The sequence below is a fragment of the Dermacentor andersoni genome, chromosome 3 (assembly GCF_023375885.2).
Source record: "Dermacentor andersoni chromosome 3, qqDerAnde1_hic_scaffold, whole genome shotgun sequence".
Taxonomy (NCBI): domain Eukaryota; kingdom Metazoa; phylum Arthropoda; class Arachnida; order Ixodida; family Ixodidae; genus Dermacentor; species Dermacentor andersoni.
The window spans coordinates 93,866,636-93,889,848 of record NC_092816.1 but is presented as its reverse complement, the minus strand read 5'-3'; the positions used below and the strand labels follow the sequence as shown (position 1 = coordinate 93,889,848).

The 23,213-nt window shown below is 48.7% G+C and overlaps 1 protein-coding gene across 2 annotated transcripts in view; it reads right to left on the bottom strand.

Annotated features, from left to right (window-relative positions):
• The window catches only part of Argl (Argininosuccinate lyase), a 77,653-nt gene that overhangs the window by 13,466 nt on the left and 40,974 nt on the right, over positions 1–23,213 (bottom strand). For both annotated transcript variants that reach the window (XM_050189266.2, XM_055076555.1), the window contains 3 exons: positions 10,258–10,310; positions 9,471–9,533; positions 9,249–9,363 (listed from right to left, as the gene is read on the bottom strand). In XM_050189266.2, coding sequence (XP_050045223.1) covers positions 9,249–9,363; positions 9,471–9,533; positions 10,258–10,310 — 231 coding nt within the window. The remainder of the gene's footprint in view (positions 1–9,248; positions 9,364–9,470; positions 9,534–10,257; positions 10,311–23,213) is intronic.

The following is a 23,213-nucleotide window of genomic DNA, read 5'->3' as shown; positions in this document are numbered from 1 at the left end:
CTTGGCGGGGAAGCGTTGCGGCGGCGTCGCACGGGCCAAAATGTCCGCCGCTTTGAACGAAGCCCCGGCGTCCGTTGCATCCGCGCCGGCATTACCGCGCGTTGTAGGCGAAACGTAACAGACCGCCCCGCCGGGGGAAGGAGATCCCGATGGTCAGGGGACTGCATCCGCTGTCCGGAGGGATGTCGCTCGATGATGCTCATAACCGAAGTCGGGCGTCCTTTGGCGATTCTTGAGCGCAGCGCACAGAGAAGCCCTCGTTCTCACGTTCAGGTGCACACAGGACACTGCAAAGTGACTTCGGGAGAGTTGACATTTTTGTTCTCGTTTCCGGCAAGCGTTAGAACTACGCCGAAAGTCAACCGCTCAGTCAGCAAGCACGGCACAACCCTCACTAAGCCCTGCCAGGCTCTTTCCCCTTTTATACTGCTGCCTAGTTCCTTACAGTAGTTTAGCAGCACTCAGAACGCGTCCACAAATCGGAAAATTGCACTAGAAAGCACATCATCACTTTGAAACACTACACAAAAGCAATAGGTTAAAAATCCTGCCTCAGGAAGAAAAACATCAGTAACAAGCAATTTTGAGGCTGATTCCCACGTTAGGGGCTTCGACTTAAGCCATCGGCGTTACCGTTGAGACTCCCCTTTTTGTAACGTACCTCAAAGGAATATTGTTGCAAAGCGAGGCTCCAGCGCAGGAGGCGGCCATTTTTGGGAGAGATGGTCTGCAGCCATTGGAGAGGGCAGTGATCCGTTTCAATGATAAACCTCGAGCCGGCTAGGTAACATGACAATTTCTGAACGGCCCACACGATACACGCACACTCTTTCTCGGTAGCGCTATACGCCTGCTCACGACTCGTCAGCTTACGACTAGCATACGGGACGGGGTGTTCTACTTCTCCATTTTCCCGTTGGCACAGTACAACGCCCATGCCTCGCTCACTAGCATCACACTGAACAACGAACCCTTTTGTGTAGTCGGGCGATCGTAGCACAGGCTGGCTTGTTAGGGCGCTCTTTAGGGCGCTAAAAGCTCTTTCCTTCGTCTCATCCCAGACGACTGTTTGCGGCTCTGTCTTTCTTAGAGCATCCGTCAAGGGAGCCGCGATATCAGAGTACCTGGGGATGTACCTCTGATAGTAGCCGGCGACACCTAAGAACGACCGAATATCGGTCTTCGTGCGCGGTTGCGGGAAGTCTCGCACAGCGGCCACCTTTATTTCAGAGGGGCGGCGTCGACCCCGACCAATCACGTGTCCGAGGTATACAACCTCGGCCTGTGCTAACTGGCACTTGGGAGCCTTGACTGTCAAGCCCGCATCGCGCAGGCGGGTTAGCACTGCCCGCAAGTGCGCCATATGCTCAGGCCAGGATGCGGAGAATATCGCTACGTCGTCTAGATACGGTAAAGCGAATTCTTGCTGTCCCCGCAACACTTTATCCATGAGGCTTGAAAAGCAGTATGGCGCGTTCTTCAAACCAAAACTCAAAACTTTAGGACGGAATGTCCCCATTGGTGAAATGAACGCCGCATACCTACTAGCCTCTTCTGTAAGTGGAACCTGCCAATAACCCCTGACAAGATCTAGGGTGAAAATAAACTGAGCGCTACTCACTCTCTCAAGGCGCTCCTCGATGTTAGGGATCGGATAAATTTGATCCTTAGTGATGGAATTAAGCCTGCGGTAGTCGACGCAAGGACGAGGTTCCTTGCCCGGTACCTCAACTAAAATCAAAGGGGAGGTATAATCACTCTCACCCGCTTCAATAACACCGAGCTGTAGCATTTTCTTTACCTCAGCCTCCATAATATCGCTCTGGCGGGGTGACACCCGGTACGCCTTGGATCGTACTGGCTCTGGGGAGGTAAGTTCTATGTCATGAGTAAGGACAGAAGTCCTACCAGGCCTCTCAGAGAACAGACCTTGAAACTCTTGTAAGAGCTGGTGTAGTTCGGTTTTCTGCTCAGGCGACAGCGATGCTTTACTTATTAAGTCACTAATGACTTGATCGGTGTCTTTCCTGTTCGTCACTGAGCCTAGTCCCGGAAGCTCGACCGGAAGCTCTTCTAACTTTCCCGCATCGGGAATTTCCTCTCCAGTATCTGGTGCCTTTAACGCTACAGGCTCAAGTTTATCCCGTTCGGGCGTGCTCTGAATACCAGCTTGCTGCGCCTCTGACCCTTTCTCATCGTTCAACAACGTCGGTCCCGCAACTACCGCCTTTGCAGCGAGCTCCCGAACCTTCGATCTGGTTAAGGCCTGAACGCTAGCCTCACCAAACAAAAGCCCCTTCTCGCGCAGGAGGTGATCGGACCTGTTCGAAAATAGGTACGGGTACTGGGGGGGCAGCATAGATGACACTGCGGCCTCCGTCTCAAGTGCTCCGAAAGGTCCTTCAATAAGCACTTTTGCTACCGGCAGACACACGCTATGAGCTTCCACTGCTTGCTTGATCCATGCGCACTCGCCCGTGAACATATCGGGTTCTACGTAAGAGGGGTGAACTACATCCATTGTAGCTGCGGAATCGCGAAGCACTCGGCACTCTTTCCCGTTCACGAGGAGGTCTCGCATGTAAGGCTCGAGAAGCTTCATGTTCTCGTCAGTGCTGCATAAAGACAAAAACACGACTTTTGTTTTTGTTTCTGGACACTGCGCCGAAAAGTGACCCGGCTTCTGGCACGTATAACAAACGCGCGCTTGCCTCGTCTCGAACCGCTTTCTGCGTTCGGCTTCGGTTGCCGCCGTCTACGTACGTTCGGTCGGACTGCTTTCACTCGCATCCGAACTACGTGTGTCCCCCTTTGCTCTCATGGGCGTGAACTTTGGCCTCTCAAACTTGGAGCCAAATTCACCCTTTTGACCGTCCTTAGCTCCACGAGCCCGACGCGTCACAAACTCCTCGGCTAGCTCAGCGGCTCGAGCTACCGTACTAACGTCTGGCCTATCCAAGACCCAGTACCGCACGTTCTCAGGTAACCGACTATAAAACTGTTCTAGCCCGAAACACTGCAGAACTTTCTCGTGGTCACCAAACGCTTTCTCTTCTTTGAGCCACTCCTGCATGTTTGACATAAGCCTGTACGCAAACTCTGTATATGACTCACTTTTGCCTTTCTCATTTTCCCGAAACTTCCGACGGAACGCCTCCGCTGACAGCCGGTACTTTTTTAGCAGACTCGATTTCACTTTGTCGAAATCCTCTGCCTCCTCTCTCTCCAAGCGAGCGACTACGTCGGCCGCCTCGCCGGGTAGCAAAGTGAGCAAGCGCTGTGGCCACGTTTCCCGAGAGAACCCCTGCTTCTCGCACGTTCGCTCAAAGTTAACCAGGAACAAACCAATGTCCTCTCCAAGCTTAAACGGCCGCATCAGGTCAGTCATTTTGAACAATACTCGTTCTCCTGCACCGTGTGCCTGACTTCCATTACGAGCGCGTTCCATCTCTAACTCGAGACGCTTCATTTCCAAAGCGTGTTGACGGTCGCGCTCTTCTTTTTCTTTCTCTTTTTGTTCTTTAAGTTCGCGCTCATCTTTCTCTTTCTGTTCTTTTCGTTCACGCTCATCTTTCTCTTTCTGTTCTTTAAGTTCACGCTCCTGTCTTTTTGCCGTCTCCCTCTCCTCAATGGTCTCAAGGCATTCCGACAGCTCGTCATCCTCAGCTTCTAACTCAAGAATAGCCCTTAGCAGTTCTGGTTTTCTGAGTTTGTCTGAGACATCCAGACCCAACTCTCTCGCAAGCTCCAGCAATTTCGGTTTGCGCAACGACTTCAAATCCATGGCTGCTCTGAATGCTGCTTTCTCTACTGCCTACTATTGTCTTGCCACAAACTAACCCGGTAGCAACGACAACCACAATTACCAGCTCTGTTTCTAACACTAACAAAAGCCTGGCAAAACTCAGAAGAAGAAAGTCCCGCACTCACCAAACCTTGCAGCCAAGACTTCAGCGCAGTCGTTCCGCTGCAGGCAACCAGTCATCACACAGGGCTCGTTGCGCTGCTCCCGGATGGTCGTTGTGCTGCTCAGCATACAGTCAACCGCATCTCTTCGCTGCTGGCCTCCGTTGTCGCGATCTCACCGCTGGCAACCAGATGTAGTAATCGCACCGCTGGCACGAGTTGATGGGGTCTCGGTGCTGACGCCCGTTATTGCCAATGGGTCGCAAGCCCCAAGGGTAGCGTTGGCCTGGCGGCCTGGGGCACTGGAAGCATCCGAAGGTCCCGGCAAAGCAAGAGAAGACTGGTAACAGAACAACTTGTTTATTCTAACATAGCAAAAGAGCGGCCGGTCAGGTCGACCGAAGTGGAGAGACGGGAGAGCACGTAACTCAACAGTACAAATCGGAGCCTCTCTCCTGGCGTCCGGGGGCAGCTGCTCTTATACTCTCGGCGTCGCGGTCCAAAAGGGAAGGTCACGGGATGAAGGTCACGGGATGAAGGTCACGGGACGGCGGAGCATGAGCCCACGACGGCGCGCACGGTCGAGCCGAGAGACCTGCTGAACCGAGTGTAGTGACGCATCGCCAACCCTCACTTGGGGAGCTCCGCTCCCCGGCTGCCGCGCTTTGACAAGCGTGGGCACACACACACACACGCACACACGAAGACACGTGGCACTGAAACACGCCTGGACACGCTTGGCGGGGAAGCGTTGCGGCGGCGTCGCACGGGCCAAAATGTCCGCCGCTTTGAACGAAGCCCCGGCGTCCGTTGCATCCGCGCCGGCATTACCGCGCGTTGTAGGCGAAACGTAACAAGGGCTAAGCATTGCACCCGAAACGCGGTAGCATTCCGCCACCATCGGGACGCTGCCGCCGCGACGAGGCATCGAAGCTGACTTTCAGCAGCAGAGCACCAATAACCGCTGCACCGCAGTTGTGGGTCAATGTGACAATGCGTATATGATTTGTATGTGCTTCTCTATTTCTCTAGCTCTATTTATCTCTATTTCTCAAGCTTCTCTATTTCATTCTTATCTCTCTTCCTCCCCCTTTCACCAGTGTAGGGTGGCGAATGGAATTTTTTATGCTGTTAACGTCCCTGCCTTTCGCCCTTTTTCCGTATCTCTCACAGGGTAAAGCAAATTACGCTTCTACGACACAACTACGGTCCGTCTTGCCGCGGAAGGAGGCATATAATACGCTAGAAAAGACCCACAAGTGGTCTACAGTGGCGACGCCGTCGAGCCTATTCGGGTCATGAGTAAATGTTGATCAATAAGCAAGGGCAATTGTATTGTCTTTTAATTCACCCAAGGAATAGCTCCAGCCACCAACACTTTTTCAACGCCAAAGTGGCCCGTATGCATTTGGAAAACGCATAAATATACATGACGTCACACTGACATCGAACAGTTTTGAAGAAATACTTAAGAAATACTTAGTACTGAAGAAAAGCGCAAGCTTATCTAGTGTTGCTGTTAATTTTCCTTTAAAACGGCTTATTGCTGATGGAGAGGGATCGGATTTTCTTGGACCCCTGCGTAGCTAGATTGTGTCGCCCATCGGCAATTAAATTCACGTGCTTCAGCACCTCTTTATCTTCGGTAGCTCAATCAACGGCAGTATGTCACAAAATTTCACATTGTGAGTGTTCGCCTGTTTGAGTATGTTGGTACCGTAAAATGCTATATGTCGCTGGCGAAATTCGAGTAAATGCTGCTGTTTTTCTCTTTTTGTCACAAGTTCTTGCAATAATGTTGAAATTAAAGCCGTCCGTGTGGCCAGATGTACTTTACAGGTTGAGTGAGAAAAATGTGGCATTGAACTGTAGAAGCTTCGGTTCCAGCAGCAGTAATGACAACGCACCTGTAATACTAAACGGCGAAATAGTTGTCCATATTGCTGTACGCCGTAAAGTTCAATACGTGCACCCAATTTTATGGCTCTGTAGCACCAGTATTGAAAGTCTGATCCTATGTACCTTAGGCGGCGTATTGCACGCGGGCTTTTGGTGCACGCTAAAGAGACCGCATGTGGTCAGAATTAGCGCAGAACGGTCCACTATGAGGTTTTTAAGCTTCGGGATACCAAATTCAGTGATAAATAAAATAAAGTAAATAGTGTGAAGAGATGTCAAGAGTTGTGCTATAAATAGTGTTAAAACGAGTGCTTGTCCTTTCAGCATAGAAAAACTGTTTGTTTGAGCCAAAGAATAATGCGTAGTTACAGCAGTCAACTCTGAAAGATTTAATAACAACCCATTTTACTGAAGGTATGTGTATATATCTTTATTCTTATTTATTTATTTATTTACAATACTGCCACTCTCGTATATATATATATATATATATATATATATATATATATATATATATATATATATATATATATATATATATCGTAAGAAGCCAACAAACAGTGACACCAAGGTCAGCGTAAGGGAAATTACTTGTCGTTCTTAATTGAATTAAAGAAATGATAAATAAAGGGAAATTAAAGGGTGTGAAAAAACAACTGGCCGCAGGTGGGATACGAACACACTTGCTTGCTTTTGCTGCATATATAAAATATCACCGACAAGGCTGGGCTTGAGCATAGAAAACATCGTGCGCGCTTGGTGGTTTCAAGTGACCACGCGGGCGATTGACCCGTTACGCTGCTAGGTGTATTTCTCTAAGCAAAAGGGAAAACTATCAACACTGTTGCAACGAACTCTGCTCGCGCGTAACATCCTGTTGAAGTACCTGTTTTGGCAACGTTCATTTCATGATCTGAACGGTGCGCCAAGCGGTGCCGTTAGACCCGGCGTGGTACAGCGGTGTACGGATGTACTCCACACCATCGTTCGCCTATAGAAGTTCGAGAACTCTGCGGTCGTGAACTGCGGGACATCATCGCTTGCTAACGTTTCAGGCAGTCCGTTAGCCGCAGACACATTCCGCAGTTTCTGGATTGTCTTCATCGCAGATGTTCATATTTATTTATTCTAAAGATGAAGCAACCAGCCCCATTGAAGACACTGCTAATGCTCGTATGGCATTGGCCATCCTTCGACTCATTTAGAAAAAGGATCAACCGCAACAAGGAACATGCTGGAATCTTCGGAAGCAAAATCAATGTGCACTCGTGACCAGCATCTCGAAGGTTAACTCCACGGCTGGAGTGGTACAGGTTGCGCTCCTGGTTGCCAGAAGTGCGTGACAAATCTTGTATTTCAAAATCAAAAAGCCTCAAACTGCTATTAACGGTCAAACGTGGTTTGGCTTCTGGAGCGAGCGGCTTACAACGTTCCGCTATCACAGACGGCTTCGAGGACTGCGATGACTCTTAAGCAACTGCATTACGTCAGCATATGCCAATAACAGTCAAGAACACTTGGCTTTTTTTTTTCTTCTTTTTTTGTCTCAGTGATTTCGTTCGCGACCACAATATGTTCAGAATGCTCCACGTATGATTCGAAGTTCTGAGCCTTAGAAACAAACTTGGATATCTTTCCGAGAAGCGGCACTTTTGCAATAGCAGGGACACTCATCAACGTGTGGCTTCCGTTGCAGTAGCTTAGGTAGGTCGGCTCCTCAAGGTGGTTGGCGTCGCTCTGCTCGCTCGGCGGCCGTTGACACTTCCGTCTGCTGCCGTGCCCCTTGAACACGTACTGTCATGCCGACCAGCGCAGCACATGTTCGTTAGCGTGTTCGTCAACATGTTCGTCAACCACTCGTCAACGCAGTACGTGTTCATACGCATTCGTGTTCGCCAACCGTTTGTCAAACGCTAAGCGTGTTCGTCAACGTGTTCGTCAACCACTAGTCAACACAGTACGTGTACGTGTTCATACGCATTCGTGTTCGCCAACCGTTTGTCAAACGCTAAGCGTGTTCGTCAACGTGTTCGTCAACCACTAGTCAACACAGTACGTGTACGTGTTCATACGCATTCGTGTTCGCCAACCGTTCGTCAAACGGTAAGCATGTTCGTCAACGTGTTCGTCAACCGTTCGTCAACGCAGTACGTGTACGTGTTCATACGTAGCACTTGTTCGCCAACAGTTCGTCAAACCGTTTGACGAATGGTTCATTCCTGTGTGCTCTTCCGTGCAGACCACTTCTCCCACCATGCCGTGCCAAGCCGGGCCCCCGCGCCGCCCAAGTTCCTCGTCGCCAGAGGATATCACTGACGCCTTATGTGGACGACGAGCAAATGCCTGTTTATGCAGTGCAACCATACAGATACATATAGGCAGAGAAACGACGTCTTGTCACACCCCGCGATCATGATTCTTCGCAGACCGCGGTGACGTCCCTGTGCAGCGTCACACTATCACAATGTCCTTGCGTGTTTGGTTATTTATTTAGTATTTATATATTAATTCGAATTATTGAATTCTGTTTAATAGCAGAATGTACCGTGCTATTGCTGTTTTTTTCTCAATATTAGACAGTGATGTGGATTACAGAAAAAACGGGAGTAATCGATATTCTAGTTTACGTTTAGAAAGAATACGTTAGAGTTACAGTATGTGTGCCAAGATAAGGAAAGTGTCAGGGATGGCAGAGAACTAGGTGGAGTATTGAAATTAGGAAATTCGCAGGCATAAAATGGGGTCGGCTGGCACAAGACAAGAATAGTTGGAGATCGTTGGGAGAGGCCTTCATCCTGTATTGTACATAAATATGATGGTGATGATGGTGAAATAGCATTAATACAAGCAGTGTTGTTAAATTATATAACAGTACCTTGAGAGGGAGCTTGATAGGAGGTTTACCAAGATTTTATTCATGCCGTTGCTTTCACAATAACCATAACAGAGGTCAATCGGAAGGGAGCCTTGCAAGTGAGAAAAATAAAAACGAAAGTCTGGTGGCAATGCCACCTTGCGAAGTTCCGGCACCTGCTCGCAGGCATGTCACTAATTTTGACGGCGCTTTCTGGGATCTCACTAGGTTTATGAAAAAGACTACGTTGCATTAAAATGGAAACCACGCACACAACTTATCAAGGTTCGTGAACTTTTGCAGCATCAAAGCGGCCCAAATGCGAGAAAATACGTCGCAACCATAGGCGTTTCGACAAATACATCGTGCAATTAAAGAGAGATGAGACAGAGAGAGAAAATAGAAATTGAACAGTAATAATAGACCCTTCTCCGCCAAGAGAATGAAACTAGGACCCTGGGAAAATAATATACCTTGCCACTCTAAACTGCTCTAATGTTGGTCTATAGTTTCTCTTTTCTTGTACATCGGATATATGGGGTTTAGTAATTGGAACGACCGAATATTTTGTGGCGATTGTGACACTTACCTGTAAGTGTCGTCGAGAGCCACGTATCCAAACTCGGCTGAAGAGTAGAGGATCAAGTCTTCGGCCCACTTGCTGAGATGAACGGCAGTCAGCGAACAAGCAAACAGGAACTCGGCTGCACACAGTGACATGGAGGCAAGAGTATACACTTATCGACGTGAAAGTGCACAAAGGTCGGCGAGCGGTCAGTGCCTGGTATGAAGCGAAATTCCGCACGCTCACCGACAAAGTCTCTGTCGCTGACTGCTGTGAGGCTGTTCTGGATGACGCCGTCGAAGAGAAGCTCTGCGTCGTGGCCGAGAAAGTATATTTGAGAACGAAGACGTTGTATTCGCATAGCTGGAGCCCGCTGCTCCGTATACCGTATTGACGCTGTACTGCATGCATTAATATTACTACAGGTGAACAACAAGTTAATAAAGAAATGGTTTTAGAGCTACGAATAGAACACAAAACAACTTCAACATCTGTGTAGCTCTGACTATACTCATCGCAGATTATGTACGCAGTGTTCACAACGAGCTTTGCAGCAAGCTGAAGTTTTTGCAGACACCATATACTTGAATATCTTTACACCTTCTGTAGCATATAAAGGTGATATCAGAGATCCATACTAACAATGAAATCGCCGCAGATGTATGAGACACGTAATAATGAACGTATTTAAGGTACTTTTTATTCCTTAAATTTGCAGGTTTTTCTGGAGCCTGCATCATTTTTCGTTTCTTCATTATATCTAAGGCGTCGCTTATGCGCTTTTAAACTCGTTCCTAAGGTTCCAGCGCCGTTCCATATATATTGTGAGTTTATGCGGAAGGTCGTTCCACTTAGGTAAATGTAAAATATATTTTTTTAACAGCACTGATATCTGGTACCCAACTGGAACGAGATTACGAGTGTAATTACGAACAGCGTGAGTTAACGCTGTGCCCGAACTTTAAGGTAGAGCAGTCTCTAAACAGAAAACACCAGCAAAAAAAGAATGACGGAAAACAAGAGCCAAACTTGCCAGACGCCATCTTTTCTTTGTCGATTGGAAACGGATTCCCGGCGAGGGCACCGCTGAAAAAAAAAAATAGCGGAAACATTGCGGTTGACGTTTCTCTGTTACGTACAGGAAAAATGTGGGTACGCAATCTTGGGTCACTTTCGTGGCACTGGTTTCGTTCTTTTGTCCAAACGCTGCGTTTCACCCACACATGTGCTAAATATGGGCGTCCTAAGACACGGGGAAGCCATAGGGTTTGTGTCGGCCTACTTAGCTGGCCGTTAAATTGAAACGTGAAATGCGTTTAGGCTAACAAGCGTAGCTTTTTTTTTTTTTTCACAAGAACTACTTCGATTTCTTTGACGGTAACACGCAACTCATTAGCAGAGAAAATCAATTTCGCATCCATGCCGTCCCGTCCGTTATGTCAGTCTGACGTAGGACATGTCACGACATTTCCGCGTACTTAGGGAACTTATTTATTTATTTATTTATTTATTTATTTATTTATTTATTTATTTATTTATTTATTTATTTATTTATTTATTTATTCGATTCTGCGCAATAAGATTTCCGCAAAGCTACTAGATTGACTTCTCGCTGGCATTCGAGTGCAGGGCAATCAAATTGCCATCAGGCGAACGATAAAGTAGCTATGAAGCAGCAGACGCAGTCAGAATACAAGGTCGTCACGGTACAGTGTTGCAGGAAACTTGAAATGGCGGCATAAAAAGTTTTCGTTTTTTCCGTTCTTTCTGACTTGGCGGTAAGAATGGTCTATTTCGTATTCCCGATGCGTCATATTCACTCCTACCTTTTCTTGCCTTGAACCCATTTTACCGTTTAGTCGCTGTAGCTTATAACAGGAACCAGTGCCCGGGGGTATTCACCATAAAAGGTCTTCCGCAAACAGTGTTCGTGAGAGTACTTCCACGAGGCACTGCGTATGACAGTCACCACCCTTGCTCAACTAAGGTTCTTTGGCTTGTTTCACTGTCGAATCCTGCGACAGTGGGAGGCTATGCTACTCAGCAGCGACCCGGATTATCGGTATTTGACCCTATCAAGGACTCAATAAATAAATAAATAAATAAATATATATATATATATATATATATATATATATATATATATATATATATATATATCATAAGAAGCCAAGAAACAATGACACCGAGGAAATCATAGGTGAAATTACTCGTACTTATAAATTGAATTAAAGAAATCATAAATTAATGGAGATGAAAGTGGATCAAAAAACAGCTCCACTACACGCAAAGTGTCTCAAGCAGCCAGTCGCGCGGCAACATTGAATGCATTCGCGGGCTTCTTTCTCGCTCGAAAAAACGCTTTTATGGAGCACGTATCGAGCAACAGAAATTTGCATCGGGAGTTTTTCTTGTTGCTCTACAATTATCTCATTGATAATAGTCATCGAATTATAATATTTGACAAGATTATTAATTAATTAACACAAATTATGTAATAAGGAGGAATGAAAAAATAAGATAATCTGAGTATCTAAGCGATGGCAAAAAAACAATACCTTGGTTCTGTCCAGCTACGTGGTATTCGCATATATTTAAGCTCTGTAAATTATCTGGCACACCCGGGTTTACATATATATATATATATATATATATATATATATATATATATATTAGCGTGTGTGATTACGCACCCTGTACTGGTTGCCGCCGCATAAAGGCCTCCCGCTCACTGAAGGTAGACTTTAAGCCCTGGGGGAGGAGGGTTACGGGGGCGGACCGTCCCGGGTGCGACCCACTGACGAGGCGCAGGCCACTGAGCGACGGCTGTGCTGCAGTCGTCACTACAATCTTTATTTTTTTTTCGACACGTTAAGAATGTGAGTTAAGAAATCGGTGGGAGCGGCAAACATAATCAGAATTGGTTACGGCACTACGCAGGCGAACAACCCAGCAGGTCCTGCTTCTTTAGAGCTGCCTGCTCAGAAGAAACATCACCGTTCCAAAGAGATCTTGTCATTCCCGTCTTTAATGAGAATTTCCGGGAAGCGAACTGAAACGTGGGCACACGAGGGTAGCCGAGACATGCTTTCAGAAAACGACAATAGGCGCTGAACACGCCAGCGCCATCGACACTCTTGACTGGTTAACACCCCTGCCTTCCTTATATTTCTCTTTCTCCCTCTCCCACCAGCTGTCCTCGTCCGGGTAGTGAAGGTGCAGAAACGCTGATGGCAATAGATCCGGTCAAAATAGACTTCCGCTGCAAACTTTCCGGTACCAGACGCCAGAATTTCTAGCATTGTGGAGTGCTTCGGCTAGTCTAATATTTTTTTTATTCATTTTTTTATTTGTATTTGTCTTTAATCACAACTTGTAAATGAAAAAAATTTTTGCTTCGTGTCAAGAGAGACCTCTGGCGTGTAAATTAACTGTCTTTCATGAAAAGGTATTTATTTTATTTGTAAGGTGATGGATACCTTAATATTTTATGAATTGAAAACGTGAGACTTGCGTTTAAGGAAAAACGTTTTCTGCTTGGCCACTAAACCACAGACGTACCCAGGCGTCACGGGACCCCAGCGCTAGGGTACCTAACCTTAATCTCTCTAAAGATGTTCATTGAAGAACGTCACACGCCTAGTGGAACTTTCCTAGTGATCCAAGTTGGGGTGAAAAAGGTTTATTGAAGAGTGGCAAATACCCACTGTCACATACTCAGTGACCTAAGTTGGGCCAATGGTTGGTTTCGAACTGGGTTTTCTCAGCACAGCAGCCTGGTGCTCTACCCATGAGACCACGGACTACCCAGATACTCATGTTGGCGGGAAACCGGTTAGATATATAGATAGAGAAACATTCCTGAAAGGGCGTGAAGCACATTAAGAATCCTAATCTCATTAAAACCTCTGAGCCAGGATGTTCCGACGAACTGTGGAGCGCCGCCGAAAACTGGAATGAAGTGTGTGCCACGAACGACTTTCCAATTTCAAACTATGCCATGTCAACAGGGAAGGGAAAGGAAATCCGCGTAACGGCATGAAACCACTGGCGTCGCAGCCTGCTGCCGTACAGTTATCGGAAAGGTACCTAAGTAATAAAGAAAATATTTAATGAAGCGCTCCATATTGCTCAATAGCATGCAGTCCACGTGGGATGTTTGAATACAGCCACAACTGCATGGAGTATCCAGCGAGCAACACACGTATATTTGTAGGTTCTGACTATTCGGAGTACAGGGCAGTGGGTCGTTAACTAGCTCTACCCTTCGCGGCATAACTTTCGACGTATTCTGCTCCGGTCTGTCGAAAAAGGACGCACAGACATACCTTAAGGGAAGCCAGACTACTGATATATGCATGCATTGCACCTGTTTCATTCAATGCGCCTGCATCGCGTTAATGAAAGTACTCTAACCGATCTACCGATTAACTACCTCATTAACCGCTGATAATTGAACAAATTGCGTACAGGGCACGATAGAGGAAGGTTTGATTTTTTTAAAAGCAGATTTGAAAACATTAAAAAATATTCACGAATCTTTTTGTTTGTAAGTGCTCTTCGCCTTTTACCGGCCGCCTTCCCTAATGGCACGTTCAGCATCACGTTTGGCTGACATTTTCTCTTAGGAACAATCCTCGCGTAAGAGCTCTTTGTGAATACGGGCCCCAATTTCGCGTGGCGTTGACCCAGGTACTTTACGTACTTACATCCTCGTCTGAGGCCGTGGCCTGTTCTGCATTAGATTTACATCCGCTATCCGTCCAACGGCGTTGCCAGCCGTCATTCATTCGGCCGGCCGAGTTGCGAACGAGGAGCTACGTCAAGGCTGCCGCGATTTCGTCCGGCTTCCTGTGCGTGTTTCAGAAAACTGATGTCGCCTATTTTCTTACGTTTGATCGATCAGAGAATAAAGAAAATGTCCGACGATTACGATACTCCATAATAGGCACTTTGAGCGCAGCTGTATACGTGTTTTCATTCTGCGATATATTGAGGCAGAGAATTTGAGACCGAAACCACCGCACCGACGGGCAGTGCATGGGCCAGTGCCGCCAGCGCCTTCGCAGAGAGGGCTGGTGGCAGTATGGGAACGCTGCCATGATGAGCGGTATAGTGTATTCTAGTACACTATAATGAGCGGCATCGGAGCAAGCTGAGGAAGAAGATGACGACGAACGCGTGAGCAGTGGCACGAGCGCGTTCGCGCGGTTAGGCAGAGGGACGCCTACGCTCAACCCATCAACGGGCTTCAAAGAGCTGCGCTCTAATAACCATACTTGGAAACCTTTCGTGCAGGCAATAATTGAACAAACGGAGAGGTCCTTGAAAGAAAAAAATTATTAAGGCGAGAGTTTTAGGTGGCTCGTTTCAATGGCTCATACCTAAATAGCGCTTTCGGCGTTGTGGGCTTGCTATATTATTCCAGATTTTAAAAAAAGTCACCGCCCAAGCACTCCGTACAGATTAACAGGTTAACCAGAGAAGCTAAAACATGCGGCCCGGGTTTTTATCACTGGGTTAATCCCGACGGTTCATTAAACGACGGCTTGATAGGCTGCCGGATCATCGACCCCCGCCACCCCTGAACCCCATCAAAAACATAATAAAGTTTTATCTCTCGATACGCAGTTACTGCTTGCGCCTGGTTTCACGAGCCTCTTCTGGTGCCCGGGCTGCAGCATGGGCACGGTGTAGACGAGCTCGTTCCCGCTTCTGCTCGCTGCGTTGCTGATCGAAAGCTGCCCGCTCCTCTGGAGTATAGACCTTTTAATCAGGCGAGGAGGAAAGGGCGCGCGGCGAGCCTTTTCTCCTCTCTGGCTTGGGCGATTTGGCGCGGCGCTGCTTGAAAGTATTTGCTGTCGCGTGCTGCGGAACGATTTCGATATGTTTTAGATCTTGCTTCGTGAAATTTACGCAATGTCCGTTCATAGGAGGTCGTCAGGCAAGCCTATTGGTGCATTGGCAACTATACGCGGAAATATCTCTTGGAAACGCAAACATGTGACGCGCATTATCAGCCGTGGTGTGTGTGTGTGTGTTGTGAACTGTTTTTCATATATAGGTTTTAACTGAACGAAGAGAACCGGTGTCTCTGCATTACCAGCATGAAATCGTACATCAGCTTACTATCTGATCGCTTGTCGTAGGGACTAAAATATAAAACGTAAGCGCGCATGCTCGTGTACGGCCAACCTAAGGCAACTACGATACTTCTAAGCGGCAGGCGTTATCAAATAGTTGTGATACGCCGGCATCGTTCTCACGCATTTCAAGTCTAGTAGGCTTGAAATCACTATATGTCTACGCTAGCCTTCCTGCATGAGACCGATGGTGCTGCTCAACACAGCGATCAGTGTGGTCTGTGAACCAGCATGACACATATATAAGCTATGTGCTTCTGCATTGCTTTTTTGTTCTGTAAATGCATAATATATGAAAGGGATCGCATAAAGAGAATGCGATGGCTATTCTTGATGACAAAATTTCCGTAATACGTGTGAGTGCGTCATAGAGAGCGGAACGAACACTACCGAAAAAATAATTCGGTTATCATCCTCTTTCTCGAAAAAGAAAGAGAAAATGGGCTAACGCCCCACTACGACCTTGTATAGTCACGCCGCACAACGTTTATAGATCTATAAACGTTGATGCCATATGCTTGGATCGTGCGCTATATAGAACAAAGATATCTGTAATCCAGCCCCTATCACTACTTAGGACGCTCACGCAGTTCGGAAACGGTCGCTTTGCTGGACAATCTTAATTCACACTGTAAGGTATGAATGAATGAATGGATGAATGAATTTATTTCCATAAATATACAAGTTTATGGAGGATATAAGGAAAAAAGTTACAAAAGAGCAACTTGACTAGTCCTTAATCCTTCTCGTGACAGCAGCAGCAGAAAACAAACACATGGCAAAAAAAGGGAGGGTAAGAGAGAAAGAACAAATAAAAAATAAATAAACGTTCTCATACAAGTGTACATACAGCAGATAGCAATAGGAAAAATACATAACTCAATAGAAAGAAGCCTACTTATACAGATATTAAAGGCTAACAGGCACCAAAGTAATTTATTAACTTGTTTTTACTGCAAGAAAAGACATCAATACCATCGTTCTTTTACTTATTTAATAAATGCGGTAAAGTGTATGAAAGCTTTTGTTTCGCATGGTTGGTACGTGGTTATGGCACAAACCAATATTCCGGAAATCTTGTAGCATAATAGCTTCTATTTCGTGTCAAGTTGGCTATAGACCTGACGTGGTTAATATTTTTCTGGCATTCCTTACCATATGTTAACGCTAAGCGAAAATTCAAGAGATCAGGAGCTTTAAGTATCTTTACGTCTTTAAATAATGAATTAGTTGGAAAGTCAAATGGCACTTTGCACACAACACGAATGGCTCTCTTTTGCAGACGAAAGATACGATTAATAGCAACTAAGCAAAACTATTTTATTCATGCGTGGAAACCTCATCCACCGAACCAAGTAGACACGCATTGTAATCTGCAGCTAACAGTTCGAACGCTTGTCAAAGTATAACCGCACAAAGTATAACAGCACAGCTTGTCAGGATTGGGGGCTCAATCCCATCGCTCGTGATCCGTTGTCAAGATTGGAGTCGGGCACGAATTAGAAGGTAGCTGGCCCATGCCGTCGTCCAACTTATCCACGCTGAGGACGTTAATGAAGGGAAGGACTGCTTCTCATCGAGAACGAGGAATATGGGTTTATTTATAGTATTTATATCAGTCTAACATGACTGTTTGAGAAAGTACATCAGTCTAACACGACTGCTTGAGAGAGAGTGTCTCAGTCCAACATGACTGCTTAAAAAAAGTGTGTCGAGCATCCGCACAACAGCAGTTTTTAAACACTCGGTCCTCCCGCGATACAAGGCGACGCGAACGTTCGTTTGGTGATCGCAAACTAGCCGCCTCTCCGCAGGACGGTCTACACGCACAAATGCACACACGTTCGAAGGTCCGGAACCGACGTCAGAGGGGCCCCGTAGAACTCGGAGCCGTTTCGGGTAGCGCGTTGGGGAGTTTGGGAACAACGGTTGGCCCGCCGAACTTCCGTCACAACGGCGATGAGGTTAGAGGTTGGTGGCGGTTTCAGCACAAAGCCTGCTTCATCGAACGCATCCTAGCAGAGGCGACGGAGAGTGGGGGATGCCCGTATTGTTCCCCGACTAGTCGATTTAGTCACGCTGTGGCTAGAAGTTGGTGGCGACGCTCCCGGAATGTTCCCGCCATAGTTGAAACTGGGTGGCAAACTTGCACTGCAGCTGGCCGTTCTTAACAAGCTCCTATCGTAGCAGAACGGTACCCATGCTGTTACCACCGTCGCGTATATTTCATGGCTCCTAAACCGCAGCTTAGAACCAAAGAAGAATACCGCTATAAAGTGACATTAGTGAATGGAACATTCAGAAATATACAATTGATCTCCAAGGCTGATTATATAGGCTCAAATATGCGCGCACACATCGCGCTGCGTGCTCCGTCCGCCTCAACGCCAGCAGGAACTCCGTCCATGCCGACTTAAACCACTTCAGCACGTCTTACAGAACCGTTTACCACGTAGAAGATGCACGTCATACTAAAGAGACCGCACGAGCACGAAAACAAACACCAGAAACTGCCACCGAGCGTATACCTGCCATACAAAACGGAGTGCTCGCCCAAGCCAGCATGCCAACTGCCCATAGATGGTGCCACTGCATAGCAATATGGTGGCGCCCATTAGAAAACGGTCTATATATGACGCGTGGCCTACGAATTTCGAAGCTGGAGAGAAACTACTGCGCGCGCGCTCTGCTGCGACAAATAGCAGTGACGTCACTACTGGCGCAGGCAATCGCGCGCCTCTCTTTCTCTTTCCATCTTTTCACGCATGGGCATGGGTTTGCGCTGTACGAGTTTTCGGCGTACAGGCGACAGACGGACGGATGGACGAGTAGGCTATAGCCATATACAGATTCACTCTAAAAACGCGGCGTCTAGTCGAGGGGTACAAGAATATCATCATCAGCAATGGCTGATACCCCCGTAAGAAACCAAAGATGCAATGGTTCATGCCCCATTAAGCAATGGTTATTATCTCCGTAAGAGAGCAAACATGCAATGATTCATGCACCCTTAAGCGAGAGGCTACAAGGGCTCAGCAAAATGAAGCGAACAGTGCATACATTCATTGAAACCACCCACGCAACACACAGAACAGCAAATTTTTCAATAAAGAACAAGCTGAAAACAAGCAACCGAACCATCAATAAGGCATTTCATGCCCACCTAGGCAGTATATATACGCTACGGACGAGGATGTTCGCCAAGAGAGAAACGAGGTGTGACGTGCGAAGTGGCGAAGCAAGGCGTTCGACTGCGAGTGCTGTTTTCCCCTGCTGAGAGGATGCAACGTAAAGTCGACGTCGTTGGCGCGAGTCTGACCCCGCAATACAAGCGCGCGAAGCCGCAGATACACGTTGAAAACAAGCCGAAGAAGCCGAACTGCGAAAGCAGCAACGCGACCATGCGAGACGGACACGTTTTACTTCATTCTGCGGCTCGTTCTGTCTTTCAAGAAGAAGTCTGACGTCTCCGATCGTATAACTTAATGCATTACCAAGTGTGCAGCAGGCTTCCGCCTTCACGTGTTACAAGAGTGCAACACGCGGCCGAACTTCGTCGGATTGTTTTCCAGACGCGCAAACCACAATTTCTTCAATGCCCTAGGCAATGCGTCTACAATTTCTCGATCTCCATCGGGTAGCCAAGGCGAAGCTAACCCCCCGTATTCACAAATGCATCTTAGCCTGAAGCCCATGCTTGACTTGATTTAAACGACACCTGTCGTGAACGCACCAAAAGAAACGCAATGAGCGTCTTGAGCGCGTTTAAACCAGGCGTTATTTATATACAATCAAGCATGAGCTTCAAGACACATTTCTGAATACGGGGGTAAGTGTCGAATCGTTCAATCACCGTATGTCCGGTGGGCAGTTCCATTTCCGAAAGCGTTCTGCAAAAGTTGGAACTACTGGAGGAACCTCTTGGGCACTTTTTGGAACATAAAAATTGTGATTGTTAATCACCATTTTTCATTCAATCAATGAAATCTTTATTTGCATTTTATTTAAAATTTAAATTAGAAACACAATAAGAAGCCATTTCTACAACTGAAAATGCGAGTCTTCATCCATATGACTCGCCTACCTCTACTACTCGACGATGAATCCCTACTACGGGGGTGGCGGGGCCTTTTTTTCCTTTCTGCCACCCTTGACACTCGCGCTCGCTGCACACGTACTGCTCTAGAAGCGTCGGCATCAGCTCATGCTTCATCCCCTCTTCCGCGGCTGCTCTCCGACTCGGCGGTGGACTTCCCACGGCGGCTGTCTTTGCGCTTGTGATCACCGCGGCCGCTGCGGGACCAGTGCCTAGATCTACCACGGCTTCTTCCCCTATAGGAATGGTGGTAGTTGCTGCCATTGGGAGTGACTTCGCGAGCGGTGTTGACGCTTGGCACCTTGGCAACGGCAGAGGTGACATCGTTCGGGGAGGATCGAGCTCCGAGATCGCGTCTTGCGGTTCGCCTTCTGCGCCTTCCGTGAAAGTCCCTTGCTGGTGGACGGAACGTTCACATCGGCGTCTGGTGTCGGTTCACCCGTGTGGCGGTTGGTGTCAATTGCTGAACCATATTGTGCTAGACTGAAAACGCTCGCAGTAGAAGATATGCAGGCCGAACCTTGTGCAGCAAAATCTCGCTGACATTACCACCGTGCACAGCTAAATCATGGCTTCGGCTGGCGAAACAGACACGGAAAGAAAGCCCTCGCTTTTCAAGCTTCACAAGTCGGAAGGCAAGAAGCTGCTGAAGGAAGGGAATGTCCGTGGAGCATTACAGGCTTTTGAAAGAGCTGTTGAGTGCCAGGCTGACGACCGTGTGCATGCCAAAATGGAGAAAATGCGAGTTTTTGAAGAATGAGGAAGACCAAGAAGATTTTGACACTGGCATGGTTGAAATCGGCAAAGGATTCTTCCTTTATCAAGCCATCGAACGAAAGCTTTATGCATACTCTGGCAGAAGCTGTGGCAGAAGCTGTGGTGGTGATGGCTTTCGGCGTTGCCGGCTTCGTAGACCGGGACTTCGTCGCTGGTGGTGACGGGTCCTTATTGACAGGTCTTCCACGCGGCCGCTTAAGGGTGGTGGGCACCTGAGATGGAGTACCGCCATCGTCGGCAGTAGCCGGCTTCCGCTTCACCTGGGTGGTCTTGGGCGAGGCGGCTTCCTTCTTGGCTGGATCATCCTGCTGCGTCACGGGGGCAGAGGTGCCATCGCTCGGGGAAGAGCTCCGTGATCGCGTCTTGCGGCTCACCCTTTGCGCCTTCCGTGAACGTGCCTTGCTGGTGGACGGAACGTTCACATCGGCGTCTGGTGCCGGTTCACCTGAAGCGTTTCTCAGCTTAGCAGAAGCCGTGGTGGTGATGGCTTTCGGCGTTGCCGGCTTCACAGACCTGGACCTCGTCGCTCGTGGTGACGGGCCCTTATTGGCAGGTCTTCCACGCGACCGCTTGACGGTGGTGGTCTCCAAAGATTGAGTGCACCCATCGTCGGCAGCAGCCGGCTTCCGCTTCACCTGGGTGGTCGTGGGCGAGGCGGCTTCCTTCTTGGCTGGATCATCCTGCTGCGTCACGGCGGCAGAGGTGCCATCGCTCGGGGAAGAGCTCCGTGATCGCGTCTTGCGGCTCACCCTTTGCGCCTTCCGTGAACGTGCCTTGCTGGTGGACGGAACGTTCACATCGGCGTCTGGTGCCGGTTCACCTGAAGCGTTTCTCAGCTTAGCAGAAGCCGTGGTGGTGATGGCTTTCGGCGTTGCCGGCTTCACAGACCTGGACCTCGTCGCTGGTGGTGACGGGTCCTTATTGGCAGGTCTTCCACGCGGCCGCTTGACGGTGGTGGTCTCCAGAGATTGAGTGCACCCATCGTCGGCAGCAGCAGGCTTCCGCTTCGCCAGGGTCGTCTTGGGCGGGGCCGCTTTCTTCTTGGCTCGATCATGCTCCTGCCTCACGGTGGTAGAGCTGGCAGCGCTTGGGGAGGAGCTCCGTGATCGCGTCTTGCGGTTCGCCTTCTGCGCCTTCCGTGAAAGTCCCTTGCTGGTGGACGGAACGTTCACGTCGGCGTCTCGTGCCGGTTCACCTGAAGCCTTTCTCACCTTGGCAGAAGCCGTGGTGGCGATGGCTTTCGGCGTTGCCGGCTTCACAGACCGGGACCTCGTCGCTATTGGTGAGGGGTCCTTATTAGCAGGCCTTTCACACGACCGGTTGACAGTGGTGGTCTCCTCATATAGACTGCCGCCATCGTTGGCAGCTCCAGGCTTCCGCTTCTCCCGGATCGTCTTGGGCGGATCCTCTTCCTCCGTCATGGCGGCAATAGCTCGGCGCCCTCCTTCGCCCTCGGTCCTCCGTCAGCACTCGCTCCCGTTGTGTCCTCGCCGACGTTGTCAGCGCTCGGGCAGACAGGAAGTGTGGTTAAAGGCTGGCTTCAGCAAGAGCAGCGCCCGCAGTGGGAGGACGGCCTCCTTAACTAGTCCAAGCAAAATCTGCTCTGGCCAGTCGATCAGCTTTCGCGAGCCCCGTAGAACTGCGCGTGGAGTGGCGTGCCTCCTTCTTCTTCGTCTTTACAATCTTCCCGCGACTGTGGTGGTCGCCACATATGCTTCTCTAGCTATCTGGTGGCGACACCTGCGTCGCTTCCTGTATTCCGGCACACGATTAAACGCCATTTGCAATTGCGACGCCAGAGTGCACAGACATGACTCCGGTCAGAGCGCGTCCCTGCGGCCCCTCTCGGCACGCTGTGACGCTGCCGCCTCGATATTCGAAACCCAACATTCGACATGGCACCAGAAGTGGTCGGTTGAACTCCTTCGCTTGCTTTCAACTACCGAACGCGAAGTAAGATGCCAACCAGCAACATGCGTCCGATTTGAAGTGGCTCGGCATCTTCAACACTCCGTGCGCCCTTCAACTCTTCCACTTCCACTTCAACAACAGTGCTCCCTGGCCGACATGGATACATATATATATATATATATATATATATGAGCGTGTGCAACTGTACGGACGCTATGCTGGTTGCTGCCCTATGAGGGCCTCCCCTCCACCGAAGGGAGACTTTAAGCCCTCGGGGAGGAGGGTTAGGAGAGAGAGAGAGAGCATAAACTTTATTCAGGAACCCCGGTCCGGGTTCGCCCGCACCGGGGTTCCTGTTGTCTGCCAAGCAGAGCGTCATGATTAGCTCGATCATGGCACGTACGTAGTCGGAGGACGAGTCCGCCAGCCACTCCTCAAGTGTCGTAGGTCTGCGCGTGGGTGATAGTTTGGCAACGCTAGCCTGAATAGCGGGACGGCTCCCCGGGCAATTCCACAGAATGTGAGCGCCGCCACATGCCATGCAAGCAGGTTTACCAGGCAAACCTTGTGTGTAGTGTTGGAAGTGTGGGGACAAGAGAGAGTGCGTTTGTGCACGCCTCCATAGTACCGCCTCTCTTCGCTTCATGTGTGTGTCTGCTTGTGGATACTTCATGGAGTTGTTCCGTAAATCGTCAAGTTTTTCGCGCCTTTCCGCCCGCGCGAAGGCATATTGCTCATTCAGACTCAGTGGGTCCGGCCACCACAGAGGAGGGCCCGGGAGATTTGCGCGGGATGTGGCATGCACCACTTCGTTCCCTCTGATCCTTGTGTGACTCGGAATCCACTGAATCTGCCCTCTAATGTTAGGGTATGCGTTGAGGTGCGTTGTTAATGCTGAGTGTAGTGCCGCGGAAACGTTTCTGCTGCGAGTGCCCTGCATGCAGCCTGGCTATCTGTTCGAATGAGCAGATTTCGTTCGTGTGGATTCGGCATGGTCGCGGCCTCCACGACAGCTGTACGTTCCGCGTGATGTTATGATGTAATATTGCGGGGTAGGCCCCA